General features: G+C 40.3%; 1 protein-coding gene across 2 annotated transcripts in view; it reads left to right on the top strand.

Annotated features, from left to right (window-relative positions):
- SLC35F1 (solute carrier family 35 member F1) overlaps positions 1 to 17,978 on the top strand; it is a 349,374-nt gene that overhangs the window by 312,707 nt on the left and 18,689 nt on the right. For both annotated transcript variants that reach the window (XM_025184648.3, XM_075924049.2), the window contains exon 7: positions 2,030 to 2,184. In XM_025184648.3, coding sequence (XP_025040433.2) covers positions 2,030 to 2,184 — 155 coding nt within the window. The remainder of the gene's footprint in view (positions 1 to 2,029; positions 2,185 to 17,978) is intronic.

Genomic DNA, 17,978 nt, shown 5'->3' on the forward strand with positions numbered 1-17,978 from the left:
CAACGGTTATTTCATATTCCAAATATGGATTGAAACTCTGATATCTCACTTACCAATGTGTGGGGTAACTATAGGCATTTGCTGATTTCTTATGATGACTACTATATGTGTTTCATATGGAAATATACTTCTTATTGAATTGCCTCTATAAAAGCAAAACCATAAGTGTTATGATAGAACTTATCCACTGGATAGCCTTTTTGTAAAGGTACAAAATTGGCAAGACTTTATTCATTTTTATTATCAATTGATACCCAGAGCCATGAAAGTACAAAATAAGGAATCAGGTTCCCTGCCATTTTAAGTCTATACCTTTGAGTCTAAATTTAGTTCATGCCCACATTGCAACATCTAATAGCAGTAAAATTATTATTTGCTTGAGTGCACATAAGTGGAAAAGTTGAATTTTTTTTTTTAAGAAAACTTGCTTTGAGATTCACCACCAAATAATTGGTACTGTGAATTCTTCCCTGGCAGGGTTTCAAATATCTTTAACAAGAAATTACTTTGTAATAGAATGTTTTATTTATATTGCATTCATACCTACAATGTCCCACTGTGTTAGGATCTATACTTACGCATAAGAGACAGTCCTTTTCCTGAAAAATCAGGCAATTTAAATAGACAAGACAGATGAAGGATGGGAGAGTAAATAGAGGCACAGAGATGTACAGCGATTTAGCAAGGTTACATGAAAGATCAGTGGCAGAGCCAGGAATAGTATCCAGGTCTCTTTATTCTCAGCCCAGTGCCCTGTCCATTGGACAGTACTTCAGCTACAAAAGCAGTATAATCCATTTTATGGGCCTAATCCTTCAATATGCCACATGCCCGCAACTGTCATTGAATTGAGTGGGGATTGAACATGTTTAGCACCCTACGGGATTGGGTCCAGTTTGGGGGATTATCCAGAACACACTGTTTCATTTCCCAGTAAGAGGAATTCACAACTAAGAGAAGGCACTATTTTAATAGTAAAGCTGTTCTCATGGGAACTATAGAATATTGTGTTTTTGGGCTGGTCCAAACTGTTGAAGAGGCAATATCTGCACTGGGGGTGGAGGATGGGGTAATTAGCTTGCCTCCTGCTCAAGGTAGAGATGTGGCTGCTCAATACGTCTAAGAGGGGATGAAAATATTTTGTCATGTAAAAATGAAGCCAGCTACGCACAATCACCTGATGATCTTCTGAATGAGTAAAGAGAGTTTTCTTGAAAACCTACTTAAGTGGTTGGTACTTCGTAGTCTCACAACAATACAGATGGGGTATCCAACCATACATCTGATGTCAAGGTGTAGCAGCATTGAAGAATTGCTTTCAACCAGTCCGGGTACAAATACCTAGGCCACCAGAGGGTAGCGTACAGCCTATGTGCCCAATTAAACAAGAATGAATCTCTAATTTTCACAGCAAACCCCTGTCAAACAAGTTACAGGCCAAAAAATATTAACAGGATTTATTATTTCAATAATTTTGAATAACTAGCATAGCTGAATAAATTGATGAGCTCATAGATCATTCAAAAACAGAATAACAGGTGTAATTTGGTCGATAAATGAATTAGACACCAAGCTCTATTGATTGTGAGATTTTCCTAATGAATGAAAAACCTGTAGTATGCTGTGTCCCCTCACTTGTGCTCTTTATACGACACCAGAAAAGATATCTATAAAGTGGTTATTAGCACACAGATTTTGGTACACATTTCAATTGATTTAAATAGATGTGTCAAGCTGAAACAACTTACATCAGCTGGTGATCTCGTCCTGTATGATCTAGACATTCATAGCAATGACATAATTTATTAGATATATTACATTTCCAGTGATATAGCATATATTTATATTAATGCTCCAAGAATGACTATAAATATATACATGATTTAAATAAAAATGTTATTTGAGAAAAATATTCTGAATTGTCTTTTAAACAGTGTGGCTTTCTTCTTTCTCACAATACAAAGTCAGGCAATATGGGTCCTTTGGAAAGACTGTGGTAAATCATTTTATCTTGTTCCTCCTCCTCCAGGGTTGCTGTATGTTGGCTTTAGTGCCTGTATGTTTGGCCTCTACAGCTTCATGCCAGTAGTCATTAAGAAAACCAGTGCTACTGCAGTCAACCTCTCCCTGCTCACAGCGGATCTGTACAGCCTATTCTGTGGATTATTCCTCTTTAACTACAAAGTAAGTGGAATAGATTATGTATTCGCATAGTGACTTTGTATGAACTAGTGTCAGTGAAGAAATATGAATCAGTCGGAGGCCCACAATGAGAAATGATGTTTTTGATGGGTCTGTGCAGTGAAGTGGAGAACTTTTGATGTACCTATTATTACTTATTAAAAGTGCAGTCTTCTCCATACTTTCCATTCCCCCAACATAAACCACTTTTTGTGTGCTTCTGCTTTGTTCTGGAATGACCACCTCTGAGGGATCAGCTAATTCAGTGTTTATGCCTACTTAATTCCTGCTTCAACTACTAAAAATGGTAGTAGTTGTGGATGTTAAAATGTAGGCACCTGTTCACTGGGTACTGAAGTAAACAACCTTATTTCACCCAGACTACTGTCACCAAAAAGCCGTCAGAGTGGGAGTGGCTTTTCTCTCCCATTCTTGACCATATATAAACTGGCATATGAGAGGAAAGTCACTTTATAAATTGTTAGGAAATCCCTTAGCATATTTTTGCAAGGTGATGAGAGCTTGTTTTGTTTCATACTGTATCTGAAATAGTTTTAATTGTTGAGTTATTTTTGCATGATGCCTCTTAGTTAAGAACATAAGAACAGTCATACTGGGTCATACCAAATGGCCATACTAAATGGCCATACCAACGTACATCTTGCCCAGTATCCTGTCTTCTGACAGTGGCCAATGCTAGATGCCTAAGAGGTACTGAACAGAGCAGGTAATCATCAAGTGATCTGCCCCCTGTCACTCATTTCCATCTTCTGGCAAAAAAATATAGTTGCGCAAATGTCCTTTTTGTCCCCTGTACCAATGGCTTAGCTGTTAGTGTAACAACGTGAAAGAGACTTATGTTAAAGCCAAGCCTCTAGTTCTCAAGCCCTCTGATATTTTAAGCATTTCATAGTCCACCCTCCAGTTGAGAGGGATTATGCCTCACTATTCACAACCATTCCTTGTTGACCATCTTAAAAATGGCATTATATTTTTGGCAGTTGCTATACAGTCATGATTTATTCATAAAAGGGATGTGATTTAATGGAGAAATAGTGGCCTGGAAACTAGTGGAGGAAAGTGAAAATACTGTGATGCAGATCTGGCAAACAATCAAGAGGAAGGTGTTAATGTATCTGAACAGTAAGGAAATGAATGCCCACACGCAAAGCTTCAGAGCCAAAACCAAGAACAAACTTTCCCATTTATCTATTATTTCATGCTAATGACTCTACAAGGCATTTGCACACACCAAATAAAGACGCATATGGAATCCAAAACTAAAATAAAAATACACTTGGAGGGCACTTGCTGTACCACGGTAGTGAGAAAGCTATGTGGAATCTTTTGCTTCTAGATCACCAATTTAAATTATATGTGACTGAAATGTGTTACTACCTGATGGCTGCTTAGAGTCTTATAGTGAAATATGCTTAGTCATATCAGTCCAGTTTCTTGTAGACCAGTGGCCACATCCCAAAAATCAGAGGTGGGCAAATCCAGGTTGGATTTGGTTTCACGATGGCATTGATCAAGTTTTGCCGAAGCAAAGCTATCCATATTCCACAACAGGAGAGTCAGATCCAGTCCAGATCATTGGTCCAAACCATTATCATTCTGGGGAGTAGCAAGAATTGGATAAGTGACTTTTGTTTTGGCCAACGTCTGCCTCAGATAGAGATGGACAAAAAGAGCTTATGACTCATGTTCATAAACTCTGGGGGGCATACATTTTCTGTTATATGCATGTGTGCAGTTCCTAGCACAATGTGGTATTGGTCTCCACTCAGAGCCCTTGATCACTCCCATAAGAGATATAATTATTAACAATAGTAACATAATCCCTCCAGTTGGAAGCCCAGATGGAAAGTGCCAGTGCAGTACCAATCTCAGTGCTATCAATCTGCCTCCTGTCACAATCTGCATGGTCACCAGAGAGGAAAATTTTAAAAAAGAAAAAGCGTTTTATAAAAGAGCTGCATTAATATTCCCTCTCTAGCCATCTGACCATTTTTTACATATTAAATTAATTTATCTTGTTTTGATCCTTAATCTGATCTTTTTCTCTGGTTTTCTGTCAGGCATGATTTTATATAAAGGAAAGCTATGAAGTGGGCTCCTTGCATTAAATAATTAAGTCTAATACATATGCATTAAATGACCTAAATTAATTCCTCTCCTAGGACTGTGTACTCTGCATGTTTTCTAGTTTGGGAAAAGCTGTTTCATTCCTAGCCCAGCTGTGCCTCTTCTTCTCATGCACTGTTCTTTCTATTTATTGCTGCGCTGACCAATGGGTGAAGCCCCGCTTCTCAGCAAATGGCTTTAAGCTAAATTAGAATCAACTGAGTGGTTTATTGCCCCTTACAGAATATAATTTTATGGGGCTTTCAAGAAACAGTTATGATTTTTTCCTGGTGCCACTACTTTTATCACCTGACGGCTTTATTGCACCGAGAGCATTAAATCTTGGAAAATCCTGGAAAATACAGGAATGATTTTTACTAGGCTTACAGCTTGTAAAACCAAACTGAAGAAAAGATTTTATTTGAAGTGTTTTAATTTGTTAGTATTTCATCTTTTTACAACAAGGACTCATGTACTCAACAAGGACTCGTATACAATAAGGACTCAAGGACTCTTGTTATACAGGGCAATCTGCTTATAAATAAACTGTCATCTATATGCACCCCATATGCTGGTACCTCTGTATTATATTGGGCAATCCCAAAGTCTTGGTCTGTAGTAAACCAAAAATATAACCTATACCTCAGAGTCAACTCTAATGGAGAATTAATAATGTAAGAAGTGAAAGTTATATATTATTAAAATATAATTATTTGTGGCTTTCAAATTGAGATAGATTTCTAACTGAATATGTAAATTGCAGTTAATTTTTAAAAAAACAAAACAAACTATTAAATTCTGCCAGCTAAATACTTTGGAAATCTTCTTTTGTTTAATCAGTAACAAAATTCAAATGTTCTGCTTGAAAGAGAAAGATGTTTATCAATGTAAGAGAAAGATGTCCAGTACTTGGCACAATTCTCATTACTGAATTAACATCTTAAATACAGCACTACATGTTTTTCATCCCATTTATCTCCCTGCACATTTGGCCTTTTAGCCATTCAACCTTCTCTCCTTATTTGAAAAATAAGATCCAGCAGAATTCTAAAACTGAATTAAGATAAGGAATTAAAGGGATTGTTTGGTTTTCTTATTTCAGTCATCTTGAATCACACTCTCTCTCGTTTTCTCTCTTATTTTTAGCTTCTGTGAAATACATTGGTGGTGGCAGGAAAAATAAGTTCTATAGGAGCTGTGATGTGGTGGGTAAATCCCATGCTAGTTTAACCCTCACATTAGTGGCACTGAGACCACTTACAGTGAAAATAATGAGTCTACTCTACAGCCTTAGCTCCTAACCAGTTGCCTTTTAATTCATGTACTAAGCTTCAGAGTTCCCGGGTTTGATTCTGCCCACAGATGACCAGAGTCTGCTGGTGTTACACTAAGACAGCCAGGGATAGGATTAATTCCCACCAGGCAGAGGTCCATTTACAACATAGGGATTTTACTCAGCCCGCACATCAGAATATGTACTTAAGCAGGAAGAGATAACAAGCTGGGGTGGGCAACCTCTCTCCTTCCAATCTGAGATGGGAAACAGAGGAGGCAGTTTTTTGATTTTCTTGCATGCGTGTGCTACATGGCCCAGGCTACTTTGCCTCTTTCAGTGAATGAACAGATCAGTCTAGCATAAGTGGACAGTTATATTGTGGGATGGTACCCCAAATAGGGGTAGCTTCATTTGTTTGGAGGCCCAGATATAGAGAACCATAAAGACTGGGTAACATACATATATTGCTAAGAAGAGAAGGAAGCAGTGGAACTAAGTGGCCTGAATCAGGCTTGGAGTTGGGTGCCTGCTTGCTCTTCAGGTCCCAAGCTGGAACTCCTAGTAGACGGCAGGTTAGGCTGCACCTCCTCCTCAACAACACCATATTAAAACAGGAGCTTGCCGCCTTGCCTCACTCCTAGACAATGTGAGTAATTCCCATTTACTTTAATGGAGTTACTTGGATAAGAGAATTGGAGCAGACAAGAGAAAAAATCAGGTCTTTGGTCTTATAGTGGAGCCTAACTGACTCTTCATACATATTCCAATTTACTTCCCTTCCTGCGTGGAAATGCCTGTGAAGCCAACACTTTCCCTGCTCTTGCAGTTCATGTGGGGATTTTTTCTGTCCTCAAAGCAAGTGTGTAAGAGGAAGGAAAGTTCTTGCCTGCTTTCCTGACATTCACATTTGAGAAGGGCCCTTTGTTTCATTATAGTGTCACGGTTGCTGCTATATTCCAGGAAGATGACAATATCTAGATCTAGATATCTATATATAGGATTGTAATTGTTTTAAAACTATATACTGTAAAAGCAAATGCATAGACATGAAACAATGAAGGCAAGAATTGAATGAGCTATTCCCTTCATAGTCACATGCATTTTACCAAAATCCTACCACATAGGAAGCCCTACATTGCAAAGAACCAGTAGAAGGGATATTATTTACTTTGCATTTTGCCCTCCTCTTGCAATTGCAGTTCTTTATCTCCTGCCCTAAACTGGTGTGTCAAGTTGCTGTAGTCATTTAAAACGCTTTCTCTTTCCACACTGTTTCAGAGAAGTTTGCCATATGCAAGATTTGTAAATTGCTTTGAGATCCCCCAGAACGGAAGATGCTAACTGAATGTAAGAGGCTTCATCTAGACTGGCATGATTTTGCACAAATATTTTAACAGAAAAGTTTTTCCGTTAAAAGTACTTGCGCAAGAGAGTGTCTATACTGGCATGTGCCTTTGCGCAAAAGATTTGCTTTTGCGCAAAAACATCCATGCCAGTGTAGACGCTCTCTTGCGCAAGAAAGCCCCGATGGCCATTTTAGCCATCGGGCTTTCTTGTGCAAGAAATTAACTTGGCTGTGTACACTTGCCCTCTTGCTCAAGAATACTTGCGCAAGAGGGCTTATCCCTGAGCAGGAGCTTCGGAGTATTTCTGCAAGAACCACTGATTTTGTATAGTACAAAGTCAGTGTTCTTGCACAAATACTCACAGCCAGTGTAGACAGGAGGCAAGATTTTGCACAAAAGCAGGCGATTTTGCGCAAAAGCAGCTGCGCAAAATCTTGCCAGTTTAGACTCACCCAGATAGTTTTATGGTATTGCAATGTCTAGGCATAATATGGCCTGAAATAAGGACGTCAAGGTAGCTTTAGTCACATGACCCTGGAAAGTATAATGTAATAGATTCATAGAGTTAAAAGCCATAACAAAGCACCTATATATATATAGAAAGGCATCCAGTCTCCATTTAATAAGATCAAGAGATGGAAATTCTACTACTTCCCTCGATACTTTTGTTCCTGTGGTTTATCACCTTCACTGTTAAAAAATTGTACCTTTTCCCCCATTTGAATTTGTCTGGCTTCACCTTCCAGCAGTTGGGTGTCATGATGCCTTTGTTTGCTAGATTAAAGATCCCTGTAGCATGTAGTGTTTTCTCCCCATGAGAGTATTTATATGCTATAATCAAGTTACCTCTCAGTCTTCTTTTTTGATAAAATAAACAGATTGAGCTCTGTGGGTCACTCACTGTAAGGGATTTTCTCTAGCCCTTTAATAATTTTTGTGATTCTTTTCTGTGCCATGTCCAATTTTTCAACATCTTTATAAAAACATGGACAGCAGAACTGTACAAAGTAATCCAATATCCACCTCACCAGTGCCACACAGAGGTAAAATCACCTCCCTACTCCTCTTCACCATTCCCTTGTTCATACATCCAAGGGTCATGTTAGCCCTTTTTCTGCAGCATCACATTGGTGGCTCAAGTTGAGAGTTGTTTGTACTTTATAACTCTTAAATCCTTTCCAGAGTCATTGCTTTCCAGGATACAGTCCCTCATTTCATAGGCATGTCCTGCATTTCTTGTTCATAGATGTATTACTGCATATGACTGTATTAAAATGTCTTTTGTTTGACAAGGCACCGACTACCATGCAATCTGGATTGCTCTATGTGACTGCCCTGTTCTTATCATTATTTACCACTCTGCTAGTCTTTGTGTGTCATCTGCAAATTTTATCTTTGGTGATTTTATATTTAATTCCAGATCACTGATGAAAAAGTTGTCTAGCATCAGGTTCCTGTGAAACTCCACTTCAAGTTAAATGTTGATTCTACACTGATGACTACTTTCCGAGATCTATTATTTAGCCAGTACTTAATCAATTTAACATAATCTTTGCTGATATTATATAGTATTGTGTTTTAAACAGAATGTCATGCAGAACTAAGTGTATTCAGGTATATTCAGTTACCTTTATCAACCAAATTTGTAATCTCAAAGGATGTAATCAGTTTTCTTAGACAAAAGCTATTTCCATGAAACCCTTAGTTTCCCTATTGTAGAATACAGTATTCTCTGTCACTGGTGTACCAGTGCCATCAATACCAAGAAACTAATGTATTCCTGCGGTTTTTATTTTTCGTGTTTTTTCTTTGGCTTATTTTTTGTTTTTGTTTCAGCCTTAACTTAATGCTAATGTCAGCTTTTAAAATTTCATGCTCTTCGGTTTCAAGCCATATGTTGTACTTTCGTTATTTTATGTAAATTGCATTTTCAGTAAATAATCTAAGCAGTTTATTTCACGTTTTCCACTAGCTAGACCATGCATACGGATTAAGTTCTAAACCAGCAGGCCCAGTCACACTATATTATATCATTACCCAGCAAGCCAATTATAATAATTTATTTTCTGAACTGGTGAATACTTTTTTATGCAAGATTCAGCCATGAAAATTCAGATATTCTGGACATGGCAACAGTTTATGACTCAGGACAATTTAGATATTCATGGATAACTAAAAAAGTAAAAAATCCTGATGGAAAAGCAATAAAATAGGGATTACAAAGGAATTAAGAATGCACAAGTGAACATGACATTCAAAATCCTTTTAGTATTAGAACACTATAAGTTCAGATAATGGGATATTTCACATTAGCTCTAATGTCAGAGTTTCTCAGCTGAAGACTGGGTATTCCGTAGAGTTCAAGAAAGCTGACACAATAAAAAGCTGTTTTTCTAACACAATATAAAAAGTATAAGCAATTGCTAGATTCTGATCTCATTATGCCAGTATTGATACAAAATAACCCCAATGAACTCTGCATATACACTGATTTCACTGAGCAATCTGGCCCTGAATAAAGACTTGTCTACACTTATTGGGAGTAGGAATGTCAATAAGTAGTCGACTGTACAGTTAACCAATAAGCTTAGGTTTATCGATTAATCTTGTCAACTACTCACATCCCTTCCCCTCCCCCCCTACCCCACTGCCTCTGTATCAGAGGCAGCAAAGGTGGAGAAAGCAGGAGCTGGTGCTGGGGGGAGCTAACTTAAAAGCCAGTTCCCCTAACACTGGCTCCCCTGCCTTTCCCCTCCCCCGCTCTGCTGCCTCTATTAAAAGCAGTGGTGCGGGGGGCAGGGAAGGCTGCCACGAAGCAGCCTCTGTCCGCTGTGGAACCAAGCACACCATGGACAGAGGCTGCTATGCATCCCATGGAGCAGCCTCCATCTGCGGTGAGCCTGGGCCCACCATAGACAGAGGCTGGTCCATGGAAGCAGCCCCTGTCTGTGGGGGTACGAGCTTCCTGCAGAGAGAGGCTGGAGCTGTGGCAGCTTCCCCCACCCTTCCTTCCGCCGGAGCAGCCTCTGTATCAGAGGCAGAAGCTCAGGGGGCAGGCAGTCATTCTGGGCAGGGAGTTGTTTTTAAAACTGGCTCCCCTCGAGGCCAGCTCCTTCCTGGCACCCTGCACTACTACCTCTAATAGGGAGGCATCAGTGTGGGGTGGCAGGGAGGTTCCTGGGAGTGGAGCTGGAATGCACAGGCTGCCAGCCCCACCCCTGGGGACTATAGAATAGTCCTGTAACTGATAAGATTTGATGTGGTTAAACAACTATTCAATTACCTGCTATCTCACATCCCTAATTTGGGGTATTGGCAGGCGGCAATTGATCTCCTGGATTCAATTTAGCAGGTCTAGTGAAAATCTGCTAAATTGGTTGCTGATCACTCAACCATGGTATGCCAACATAATAAGAAGCATAAGGGGATTCTCCTATCCCTTTCCCCCCCACCCTCAGTGCAGACTCCACGGTAACTCAACCTAAGGTAACTTGACTCCAGCTACAGTATTCACATAGCATAAATTAGGTCAACTTTGCCCTGTAGTATAGACCTGCCCTAAGAAACTATTTAAAAAAAACTCAAAAAATTAGAATTGCAACAGAAGAGTTAAGAGCTTCAGTTAAAAAGAGATCTCTAAATGTCTAAACCAAGACCCATGAAGTCAATAGGAGTCTTTCAGTTGACTTCAATGAACTTTGAGTTGCATCCTAAATTGGCAAAATCTGATGCTTGAGAAGGAAATCTAAAAGTATTTGATAGATTAAAGACTTTAAAGAAGACTGCATTATGATCCCCCAAAAGCTCCATTTTAACATATGAAAAATATAAATGAAACAGTTGGGTGCCAGCATAGTTAAAAACACAGGAATTCTTTAGCTTTCACTTTTTCAATAAGAAATCTCAAAGTACTTTACAAGAGAGAGTTCAAACAGCTCTTTTTTAATGTTCACAAAAGATGGTTATATTGTCTGTTTTCCCCCTTGAAATAGTCAGTCAAACTGACCATTTGAAAGAATGTCCTAAATATCTGAGAATGATCAAACAGTTTCAGAAAACTGTGTTGCTTTTTCTTTTTGGGGGAGGAGAGAGGAAGGTAAAACCAGAATAGGAAAAAAGGTTTGAACCAGTCTACCCATTGCTTTTTCTTATGTTGTACTAAGGGCCTGGACCAAGGCTGATTTAAGTCAATGGGGGTATGTCTAGACTGCATCCCTCTGTTGGCAGAGGGATGCAGATTAGGCAGGTCAACATTGCAAATGAGGCAGGGATTTAAATATCCCACGCCTAAGTTGCCTAAAAACGGCCACCGTGTTTTGCCGACTCAGCACTTTGTCAGCAAAAAGCTGCAGTCTAGAGGGGGATCTGTCAAGAAAGAAAGCCTTTTTCGATAGATACTATAAACCTCCTTGCAGGAGGCATAAGGGATCTGTCGAAAAAGTCTTTCTTTCTTGACAGATCCCCCTCCAGACTGCCGCTTTTTGCCGACAAAGTGCTGAGTCAGCAAAACGTGGCTGCCATTTTTATGCAAATTAGGCTCGGGATATTTAAATCCCTGCCTCATTTGCAATGTCAACCTGCCTAATCTGCATCCCTCTGCCAACAGAGGGATGCAGTCTAGACATACTCTGGGAGTCTTTCCATTTCCTTCAGTTGCCAATGGATTGAGCATTAAATTTCAAGATCTGACAGGAGCTCTGCCTCTGGTTGATTATTATAGTTTGAGTGGGAGTTGGGGGAAGGTTAAGCAGATAAAGCATGGAATAAGGGTCAACAATAACAAGAAATGGGATTATAAATGAATACTTGCATGTGGGTCATGAGTTAGTAGCTCCTTTTGCTTGAGAACAAGCAAGATTTTGCCATTTCTTTTCTATCCCAGTTGAATTATTATAACTCCAAACATTTCTTTATAGTTATCCACCAATTTTTCAATTGTCAAGAACCTTTATTTCAGGCTATTTTCTTTATGGATGGGTATATACTGCAAGCTCACTGAGCAAGGGACCATGTCTACTTCTGAGTTTGAATGGAACCTAAAACAATGAGACTCCTATCCTGATGAGGCCTCTGGGCACTACAACTACACATATTTAATAGTAATTATGCTAATGACAAATACCATTATTAGCAATTCAAGCTATTGATGACATATAGCAACCTGATTATTTTATTTTTAGTTTCTCTTCCAAACTATGAAATCCCTCCTACCGTGACTCACCTGGAAAAATGCAGTTAGTTACTTTCAAGCAATACTGTGAAATTGTGCTGTTTATGTACCTTCTGTCTGAGTTCCAAATCAATGCCTGACATCTCTCTCTCTCTCTCTCTGTATATATATACATATACACACATATATATATATAAGTTTTTCCTGTAGGACGACAGAGTGATGTCATCACATTAGTCTGCATCTTGCCTGTCTCCTCCCTCACCCTTCCCCTTTCCCCAGTCCTTGGCTGCGCCTCCCTCCTCCTTATTCCCTGGTGCCCAAGACATAGCACGGGGCCTGGCAAGGTGCTGAGGAGCAGGTTTGAAAGCCACTTTCTCCCCAGTTCTTGGGGGTGTGTGGAAGCCACAAGTTACACAGCCCCTGCCCTTCCCCCCACCCCAGGACTCCAGAGGAGTGGAAGCTGCTATGGCCAGATGCAGGAGCACAGGGCCCAGTGAGGCTTCATAGCAGCTCCCCCTCCCCACTCCAGGGACTGTGGGGGACAGCTGGGTCTGGTCTGCCCTACCTCCCCCGCAGTGATCACAGAAGAGAGGGCCGAGCCTGCCACCCTACGGATTTTGCCCAGCCCAACACCCCAGAGGCTGGGGGAAGAGGGCTGGGCCTGGCTGTGCTGCAGTTTCAGCCCGGTCCAATCCCCCAGTGGCCAGAGTGGAGAGGGCTGGACATGGCCCCACTGCGGTTTTGGCCTTAGGAGAAGGGGGATTATGGTTAGGTTGTGGCGGGAGGGTAGGTGGGGTGGGAAAGAAGGGCTCGGGCAGGAGGTGGGAGGGGGGGGCGGACTGGGTTTCCCAGGTGGCCTATCCCTCACAAGAGGGGGGTTGGTGAGCATAGCAAGCAGGGGGCACCGCCCCCTAATTTTTCATCAATCAGAGACCAATTCTAGAGAAAAATCAGACTTCCAAGCTTAACATATGAACAGTCATACTGGGACAGACCAAAGATTCATCTAGCCCAGTACCCTGTCTGCCGACAGTGGCCAATGTCAGGTGCCCCACAGGGAATGAACAGAACAGGGAATCATCAAATGATACTTCAATTCCCCGCTTCTGACAGAGGCCAAGGACAGTATTCCTACCATTCCTGTACATCCCGGCTAATAGCCATGGGTGGACTTAACCAACGTGAATTTATCTCATTCTTTTTTGAACTCTGTTAAAATCCTGGTCTTCACAATGTCCTCTGGCAGGGAATTCCACAGGTTAATTGTATGTGGTGTGAAGAAATATGTCCTTTCATTTGTTTTAAACCTGCTATCTATTAATTTCATTTGGTGACCCCTAGTTCTTATGTTATGCGAGCAAGTAAATAACTTTTCCTCATTCACTTTAAACCTGTTATGATTTTATAGACCTCTATCATATCCCCCCTAAGTCGCCTTAATTTCTAAACTGAAAAGTTCTGGTTTTATTAATCTCTCCTCATTTGGCAGCCATTCCAAACCCCTAATAATGTTTTTCCCCTTTTCTGAATTTTTTCCTATGCCAAGATAGCTTTTTTGAGATGAGGCAACCACATCTGCACACAGTATTCAAGATGTGGTGTACCATGGTTATATTGAGAGGCAATAAGATCAAGGGTGCCATTTTGAGTGCGTAAGGGGGGCAGCAGCCATGTGGCACTGCTGATGAGCTCTATTCACCAGCCAGGTGTGAAAGGATCACACGGAATGCAAGCACTATCCCCTCACTCCCTTAGCATCCAGGGAACAGGATAAAAAGCTAGCCATGTCCCACAGCTCATGGCTGCACCCCCGCCCCCCCACCTCCTCAACATGCTTGAAATGGCGCCCTTAAATAAGATATTCTCTTTTTTATTCTCTATCCTTTTATTAATGATTCCAATCATTCTGTTTGCTTAATTGACTGCTGCTGCACATTCAGTGCATGTTTTCAAAAAAACAATCCACAATAACTTCAAGATCTCTCTCTTGAGTGGAAATAGCTAATTTAGTCCTCATCATTTTATATTTATAGCTATGACTGTGATTTCCAATATGCATTACTTTGCATTTATCACCATTAAAATTCATTTGCCATTTTGTTACCCAGTCATTTAATTTTGTGAGATCCTTTTGAAGTTCTTCACATCTGCTTTAGACTTAACTATCTTGGATAGTTTAGTATTATCTGCAAATTTTGCCACTTGTTTAGCCCATTCTCCAGATCATTTATGAATATGTTGAATAGCATTGGAGTACAGATTCCTGTGCGACACCACCAGTTACAAGCTTGAAAATTTGGCTTGCAGTTCAAGAGAGTTAGAGGTATTTTTAGTTGAGTGAGAGTCCTTTATCATTCTTTGGCCTCTCTTCATTGGAAGGAAACAGGAGCTAGTTTTGGTAGGACAATAACAGGTTTTCCTCTGTTATAATTCTGTAGAGCACTGACTCACAGTATACAATCCTAAAGTGAACTTCAGGGGAAAACACATCATGGAAAATAACAAGGTCCATAATATAATCTGATAGTAAATTGTTCACAGCTTTACACTGATCTGCTAGTTCTCTCAGAAATTTGCATTTTAAGGGACTGCTCCTTCTTTTGCATACTATCTCGTATTTAAATTTATTATTCATAAATCATAAACCAATGAATTGTGAAATAATGTTAACTGCCATTTTCTAGCCATCAAAATGTATTGCATAATAGGCTGCAACTGTAATGCAGAAAGCAATATGGAGGTTTCAGTCCCATTAAAACTTCATAAACATAATTGCCATAGGTTACAATAATGTTTTAATGAATTAATTCAATTTTGGAATTTTGTTTTAAAAAGACAGTTAACAAGTTGTGTAATATAACACTGATTGCATCTACTTCCTGGTCAGGGTCGTACACTTGGATTCACCCAGAGTAAGTCATGCCTGACAAACCTAATTGATGAGATAACTGACTCTGTGGATATGGAAAGTGGTGGAGATGATATACCTTGACTTTAGCAAAATTTTAGATACATGCACCCCAATTTGGCGTTAATGTCACTACACCACCCTGAGCTAAACAAGCAGCAAGCAATCACCTGGCTACCCAAACACCCTTTGAATAGGTATTCTTCTGCTTATGTTTATTTTCTTGCTGCAATTAATGAAAGCAGGCCTGTAAGTATCAGCCCATAGGGCATAGATATTCACCTCCCCTATGATATGGCTGTCCCCCTCTGGGTCTGGCTGAAACAACTGAAGAGTTTGGGGCCTTGGAGATGCCCTGCTAAGCATGCTGCAAGGGCTCATGAAATTTTCCTTTGTTTACCTGCTAGTCCCAGATTAGCTGGAGTCATTGGACATTGTTCCATTTTCTTGGCAAAAATAAACATGCTCTGATTACTGCTGTTTAAAAGGTACAGTGACAGAAGCATGGGTGTTATAGGCAAGTACCTTCCCCATTCTTATCAATTTAAAAGGGTTTACACACCTTCAGATATCTTGATGTATTATAGTAAAATACTCTTCTATCTACACCGTAAGTTATTTTCAAAGTAAGTTCTCTGGAGCTCTTTCTGGTGAGCCTCCTGCTTTTCTCCTGATTCTTAAAGTTCTGCTTTCCCAACACAGGTTCCCACAGATCAGCACTCCACTTGCTCGGCCTTTAAGAGTACATTTACTCAGCAGTGTTTTTTCGGAATAACTGATGTTATTCTGAAATAACATAATCTGTGTCTACACAGCAAGCTGTTATTTCAACATAATGCCAGAATAATGTTAAACTGACTCCTGTAATTCTCATTTTATGAGGAGTAAGGGAAGTTGGAGGAAGAGTGCTCTTTCTTGGATATCCTGCTGTGTAGACAGCGTCAAAAGCCAAAATAAGGTATTTTGACTCATGCTACGCAATTGACATAGCTCAAGTTCTGTAGCTTATTTCGGCTTTAGCCCTGCTGTGTAGACATACCCTAAGAAATGAAGGAAGCTTTACAAGAGTGTTCCCTGTTGTGTCTAATGGTTGAGATCCATTCAGAGCACTGTGCCTGGACGTAGTCCTTGTCTACATGGAACAAATGTTACTGATAGTTGTTATACTGGTGCATAAATACACATATTCCCTCTGTGAACATTAGTTCTGGTAGAAGACTGGGGTTTTTTTTCCGGTTAATCTTAACACCCTTCCCAAGCAATATAAAGCTGTGCCAAAAAACGGCCCTCATCTACTGAAGTAACAGTGTCTCCTCAGGAAATTATACTAGTTTAGCTATACCAGTTTAAAATCATATCTTAGGTTTTACACACACAAAAAAATCTCTCCTGTGTAGAGAGCACTTTAGGAGCGTGAGGTGAGTAAAAAATACTGTTTTCAGGAGTCTTCTGCCTAGTATATTTGAATTAGACAGAGTGCTGGCCTCCTCAGATATACTGACAACAGACCCATTTCCCCCAATGCCTGTGATGTGATGTAGGGATGTAAGTGATTAATCAAGTAGTCGACTACCTGATAAGCATATGCTTATCAGGTAGTCAAGTAACTACTTGACTAGTCACTTCTCCTCCTTCCTCCCCCACTCTGCTGCCTTTATTAGACTACTCGATTAGCTGATTACATGAAATTTAACATCTCTAATGTGAGAGAAGAAGGGGGCAGAGGAGAGAAAGTAATCTTCTTCACCTTGCTCCCTACTCAAGTGTCAGAAAAGGAACAAGGAAAGAAAATAAGATAGGATGAGAGTGGCGCTCACTCACATAAACACACAGTCCTAGCAGGTAAGTATTTGGTGGGAGGGCGGGGAAATGCACAGTATGAGCTTTGTAATGACATTATTTATGAAATCTGAAAACTGACTTGCAGAGTTGAGGGAATGCTCTCAGCAGCATCTATATGGTTTGGGCAGGATATCACTAATCAAAGTCATAGAGCAACGAGTACTCCTGTGGCACCTTAGAGACTAACAAAATATATATAGTATGAGCTTTCATTGGCAAAATCCACACAAATCACAGAGGACATAGAAGGGCCTATCAAGACTCAACATAGCCTAGAACTTACTCCCAACCCAGAGTCACAGACTTGGAGATATGACTAGAATGGCAGTGGGGAGTGATTTGTTATAACAATCCTTTCTTCTGTGACGAGTTACCAAAAATTAGCAGCCTGAGCCAATGACAGCCACAGGCCATGGCCATAGCTTCCTGCCTCCTAAATCAGAGAACAGGAAGTAGGGACAGAAATGTTTTTCTCCTGGCAAGGACATCTGGGAACCAGCAACCCAGCCAGAGCAACTTCAGGCAAGGACAGGAAGCAGCCAGATCCTCCTTCCACACTAGAATGGCAGCAACCAACACCAGTAAATAGCCACTGAACCACAAGCCCTCTGCCCACACCAAGGCCAGGGACAGCCAGTGGAAGAGCCACAAGGAGTTGAACACCAACCCAGGAAGGTGGCAGAGAAATCCAGGAACAGAGAACTCCTACATTTCTAGAGCTCATTCCAAGCTGCAGCCTTGTCATGCTTTAATTCTGTTAATTAGGACATTTGCTTTCATTCATGTAAATAAGGTCAAGCATAATACTCAGACATATAAATTAGGGCACGAGGCCATTTATGTAAAATCTCCAGCTATCTAAACCTTCAGCTGTAACTGGTATTCTTACTGACCAGTTTTCTTGCATCCCACAGAGAAAACTCCCTCCCTGCAACTTCTGGATTTGGATATAGTGCAGTTCATTTGCTACATTTGAGGTGAAAATAGAAAGCAGTGCACAAACAAGCTCAGACTCTGGATCAATTCATCAAACCAAGTGGAAATGTCTGTCTGCCATATAAAAGATAATGAGAGAAAGTCACTTGTAGTTCTCTTAACTCAGCCTGTTCATGTGCTCATGTGTGA

The sequence above is a fragment of the Pelodiscus sinensis genome, chromosome 3 (assembly GCF_052426305.1).
Source record: "Pelodiscus sinensis isolate ZL-2025 chromosome 3, ASM5242630v1, whole genome shotgun sequence".
NCBI lineage: Eukaryota > Metazoa > Chordata > Testudines > Trionychidae > Pelodiscus > Pelodiscus sinensis.